The following is a 5,590-nucleotide window of genomic DNA, read 5'->3' on the forward strand; positions in this document are numbered from 1 at the left end:
AAATAAATAAATTTAAAAAATAATATGGACACTAATTAATATTTTTCATAAGACTATTGATATTCTATTTTTTTTTTATATTATTAAAATTAATATTACATAAATTTACTTTATTAGTAGTAATTAAGTAATTATAGATATGACTATTGTAATTTCTTTTAATTAAATAATTTTTTTAATAAAAATCTACAAAAAAATATGGTCATAATATTTTCTATAATAGTCCCAAATTTTAAGAATTTATATCAAAAAATTATTTTTTATATCTGGAAAAGTATTTAAAGATGAACAAATAATTGAATATAATGATATATGCTTTTTGAGATGTTTAAGAAAGTTCTTTACATTTTTTGCATTATTATTTTTCAATTTAGTGATATTAAATGAGACTATTTTTTTAAATAAAAGTTCTATAATAATATTTTTATTCTAATGCTATCTCCATAGTTTATTAGTTACTAATCATTTCACTATTATTTAAAAAATTTACAATAGAAGTCCCCATTAAGTTTAATAAAGGGCAATAAAACTATATTTCCTAAAATATTAAGGAGTACACAATAATCCATAGCATTAATATTTGTAAAAAAATAATCATCCATAGCATTAATATTAATTAGGAATGTCTGTACAAATATACACTTACATCATAAAAGTAAGAGGTCTAAAAGAATGTACACAATATATTTTAATTTTATTAAAGATGAAAATTATTAACAAAAAATTATATTTAACACTTGAACTATTGACAAACTTTTTATTATTATATATTTATTTTAAAGTAAATTTATAGTACAAAAATTAGTTAATTAGGGTATTCTTCTAACTTTAACATGTACTTAATTGTCTTGTCCAAATTTTTAAGTGTTAAAAATATTTCCTAAAATATTAAAATTATTGGATTCAATAACTTCTATCTAATTAGATTCAATTTTACTAAGTAGTGTCTCACTTGAATTGAAGTTTGGGGATACCATATGTATAAAAAATAGTATTTGGTATGTGAAACAATCCCCAAATTACAAGGCCACTCTTGAGATTTTTCTAATTTTTATATATAAAATAGTATTTTATTTTTAAGAAAAATGAAAGTACTTTTAACGTTAAAAAAATAGTAATTTATAATTAAGGAACCTGACTAAGTGAGAACCATGACCACATGCCTGCTCAGTCTGTCGTGAGAGCCGACTATGTAGTCCATTGAACAATAACAAACTATTTGGAAAAAAGTATTTTTTGAAGATATTATTTGAAAAAGTTTATTGATACGTTGGGTAGTATTTTTTTCATAAGTGATTATACAGTCTTTATTTATTAAAATATGGTTTATTAATGGCCAAAATGTAATCAATGAAAATGAAATTTGTGGCGTACCGTTTTTCTTGTTTTCTGGCAACGCAACTTTGTCACAGTAGACATTGGTGGTCCCTTTCAAAAAAAATAAAATGTCTATTGGTCTAAAACGTTCACACCATTCTAGATAGTAAGACAAAATTAGATCTTTCCTTTTGACAACAGCCAAAATTAGATTTGAATTTAGTAGCAAAATGCTCAATCCACCAGTGTCTGAGACTCTGAAATGCTTGGCTTTGTACGATAAACGATCAAAAAACACAGCGTGCAATTTCTTGCTAGAAAACAAACACTTTTTTTTTGAAGGAAAAACACTGAAAAGAAAAACTTACCCAATATGAAAGAAAAAACATTAAATGGTAACCAGCAACAATTAATATTACTCCTCAAAAAAAAAAAAAAAATAGCTCCATAAAGGAAAGCCAAGTTGCGATAAGTATAACAAGTCAAGTCACCATCCAACCACATAAATATTTGATAAACTCCCCTGTTTATTCCCTCTCTTCTACTCTACTACAATGTTTTCAAGTGAATTGAATATTTCATGAAATCGTGACAAAAGTTCCACATTTTTTATTTTTTCTTACACAAATTTGTGAAGTTCCCACACTCACAATTCTTCATTTGTTCAAAAACCTTTCTTCATTGACATATGACAAATTGACAATGCTCTCAAAATCATATCATATAGATAAAAGCATTTATACAGAAGAATCACATTAAGAAAAACCTTGATTGGATTATATAGAAAAAGCTAAACAGTAAAATATTTGAATATTTAGTTTGATATCATATAACACAAATTCTGATTAGACGAACTGAAACCGCATGAGCAGCCTAACAGAGTTGTACTTCTCACCTTTATGGTCCGAGAGAGGAATTGCACGAATGCCTTGTTTCAACTCAGAAATGGGAAGACAAGTTTGGCCAGCAAAATCATCCTTTTCGGACATGTCGTATTCTTTCACTTCAATTCGAAGCAAAGCCAATTCAGGAACTGTCAATGGAAATGTAAACTCTTCTTCCCAAACAGGCGTCCAATTGTCTTCTTTCTTCTTTGTTTTCTTCATTATTTCGTCAGCCGCAACTCCTGCTATACCAACCTGTATGTTTAAAAAGTATAAATGATCACTTTTATTTATTAAGCAAGATTAGTAGCATTGACTTAAGAAAGAAAAAAGCAAGGAAGGGACTTACTCTGGTGTAAAAATCTGGAGGTGAATAGGTGTCAAAGTGTGTTTGTTTGAAATCCAAATGCCATCCATCTCCCATGTACACTTTCACCTATCAATTACAAAAACCACATTAGTCCAAGTTTGAAACAGAGAGGATAACAACTAGTATTGTTTCAAGATAAACAACAAAGAACTCTCACCTTCAAAGTTTTCTTCACTGGCAATTTCGCTTTAGGATCAAAAACTTGATTATCTGGTCCCTTGCTCATTAAAAACTCGGGCTTCTTCACGTAACCACAACCACCATTGGCTCTAAACATTCCATGCATAAGCCACAAAGATTTACCATATCCCTGCCAAAAGATAAGAAAACAACTTAACAACAGCCCTTGTTACATATTTAAGAAAATTAATACAAAAAAAAAAAAAAGAATAAATAAAATTTAACCTGCATATTGAGAGCAACCATTTGAACTCCATGCATCCAGCAAATCAAGGGCTTGTAGTTGGAAGAGTCAATTCGAGAAGCCTTTGGATACACTCTTAAGAAATTCTTCTGTGTAAATCTATGAACAAGATTATTGCAATAATACCCTTTAGTTAGTAAAAGAATTGAGAGAAGTTCCATATTATAGGACAACAAAAAGCTTAAAAGGAAAAGTGTACCACCTAACTACTTGTGAGGCATGAAGTGTAACAGCCTTTTCAAATTTTTGTTCGTTCAAACTTAAGCGCGTAACCTTGTCAACCTCAACTTTAAGTTGCTCTTTTAAACCCCCTTTTGGTTTTCCAGAATGCATTGCTATGATACTCAAGTATTCGGGTGGTTCTCCTGACAAGCTTCGATCAATTTTACTACTACTCTTGTTGTTTTCATCACTGTCACCATTGAATTCTCTTCTTCTGTCGTTTTTACTACTTTTACTGTTGTTTCCACTTGAATCACTTGCATCACTATCACTCTACAAACCCAAATACAAATTTCATGATACAAAAATTCAAAAACAATTAGTAGTGAATGGAACTTCTTAACACATTCATCTTATATATCAGTACTATTCAAAGCTTCAATTTTTGAGAAGGTGCTATTTACCGTATATTCTTCTTCATCTTCACGATTTGCAGGCTCAGTTGTATCTGTCTTTCGTGAATCTTCATTGGAATCTCGCCTTTTGAACGAGCTACTATCTTCATTTTCTTTATTAGATTTGGCTTGAAGGTACTCCTTCGGAGGTTTGGTGGAAATAATGATTTTGTATTTCATCTCTTCTGGTGAAGGGAACTCCTCTAACTTTTCAGAAGATTCAGGACAAAATAACATCTCCTCAAATGTTTCCGTGACCATCTAGAGAGAGAGAGAGTTAAATCAAAAAAAAAAAAAGACTTGGTCAACTATGTATGACAAAATTAGGACAAGAATAACAAAAATCACCTGAGCTACTTTAGCTTGGAGATCTGGTGTAAGATGGTCTTCAAGAGTTAAGATAACAGGGTATGGAGAAGCCACAAAAGCATGTTCTTTAATGGATTTCAAGCATTTTATAAGCTCCACTGGTGTTGTTAAAGTCCTATATTTACGTTTGTGAATAATACGCAAATAAATGGCATGACAGTCTAATTATAAACATAAGAGTTGTAAAACAATTCAATTTAAAATACCTTCCATGAAGAACATGAACATCATCTTTAGTGGAATTAGGCCAAATATCAAGCTCTACCACTCTAACCCCTTTATGCAGTGCCTTAATTATGGGAACATCGCTGCAATCGCTACTTATTTGATTTCCAGTCAAATACGAATTATGGCCGGTGTATATGAAATAATGTGACAAAGGAGCCGTCATGTCATGATGAACCTGATAATAATTTCAACAAAAGAAAAATAATCCGTTTAAACAACCAAAACTTGTCTTTTTTTCCTTTTGTCATTTTCTCTTTTCCTTATCTATACGCAGAAAAAAAAAAAGGATCAAGAGAATAAAAACCCAAGAACAAAATTTTATAGAAGAAGAAAACAGAGTAGAGTAAAAAGACCTTATCCATAATAGGGGGATTGAAGTCAACAGAGAAGAGGTAATGATGGAAGTCATCAAGAGTGAGAGAGTGTCTTCTGAACTTAGGAATGTGGTGGTGGTGACGACGGTGATGGATCTGCTCAATGATCTGCTGGGCATCTTGAACTGTGGTGGCATCATCTCCTTGGAACTCGACCAAGAACTGCCGTAACTGGTCGGCGTTCATGTGGTTCCCACCTTCCGAGAACTTCTTAAAGGCATCTTTCACGTCGGAGGGTGGCTCCGCCTCCGTGATCCTGTACTTTCGGGTGAAACACACACACATCCTATAGCTCCCCATCTCTGTCTCTATGAATATTCACTCTGTTTTTCTCTGCTTTATATTTTTCTTCTTCTCACTTTTTTTTTTTGTTTTCTCTTTCTTTTCTGTCTGTCCAAACTAAGCCTTAAAGAAATAATAAATGAACGAATGAGTGAGAGTCGTTCAACTGTCCCTGAAGTTTAAAAAAGTGGTGGATCTTGTTTTTGGGTTTTAGCTATGTCGATAGAGAATTTATATATAAATATATTTATATATGCTATGAGTGAGTGAAAGAGATTGGCTCTCTTGCCATCATTTCTTCACCATGTATGTTAGAACTAAGAGCACTCTATCCTTGAAAAGATATCACATAAATTCTATTTTTTCTAGTTTTTTACAAACTTATACATTACACTAATAAAATAGTGACACCAAAAAAGATGTTAGACATTACTTGTCTTTTTATTTATTCAAAATAAATTGTCTATGTATACATATTTTTAGTAATTCACGTAATATTAATTATTTAAATATTTTAAAGTTTTTATAAAAAAAAAATATTAAAATAAAACAATAATTAAATAAATAAAAAAAATCATTTTTCTTCTTTTTCTTCTTTTTCTTCTTCTTCTTGCGACACCCAACCCCAAACCCTAATCAATTTCCTCTCTCTCTCTCTCTCTCTCTCTCTCTCTCTCTCTCTCTCTCTCTCTCTCTCTCTCTCTCTCTCTCTCTCTCTCTCTCTC

At 30.9% G+C, this 5,590-nt stretch overlaps 1 protein-coding gene across 1 annotated transcript; it reads right to left on the reverse strand.

Moving 5' to 3' along the window:
- Window positions 1–2,020: 2,020 nt before the first annotated feature.
- LOC115719659 (phosphoinositide phospholipase C 4) lies at window positions 2,021–5,202 on the reverse strand. The gene is made up of 9 exons (XM_030648779.2): window positions 4,563–5,202; window positions 4,188–4,384; window positions 3,961–4,096; window positions 3,622–3,873; window positions 3,198–3,490; window positions 2,977–3,094; window positions 2,729–2,881; window positions 2,551–2,637; window positions 2,021–2,456 (listed from the first exon to the last, which is right to left on the reverse strand). Exons 1-9 carry the CDS (start codon window positions 4,881–4,883, stop codon window positions 2,163–2,165), a joined length of 1,851 nt encoding a protein of 616 aa, XP_030504639.2. The 5' UTR covers window positions 4,884–5,202; the 3' UTR covers window positions 2,021–2,162.
- Between the last annotated feature and the right edge of the window lie 388 nt (window positions 5,203–5,590).

Source organism: Cannabis sativa, chromosome 2 (assembly GCF_029168945.1).
Source record: "Cannabis sativa cultivar Pink pepper isolate KNU-18-1 chromosome 2, ASM2916894v1, whole genome shotgun sequence".
Lineage (NCBI taxonomy): Eukaryota > Viridiplantae > Streptophyta > Magnoliopsida > Rosales > Cannabaceae > Cannabis > Cannabis sativa.

Excerpts from the sequence above, each read along its gene's own strand:
- LOC115719659 (XM_030648779.2), bottom strand. The coding sequence starts at position 4,883 with ATGGGGAGCTATAGGATGTGTGTGTGTTTCACCCGAAAGTACAGGATC. Across the intron at positions 3,095-3,197 it reads CATGCCTCACAAGTAGTTAG|ATTTACACAGAAGAATTTCT; the intron begins GTGGTACACTTT and ends TCTTGTTCATAG. Across the intron at positions 2,638-2,728 it reads CAGTGAAGAAAACTTTGAAG|GTGAAAGTGTACATGGGAGA; the intron begins GTGAGAGTTCTT and ends TGTAATTGATAG.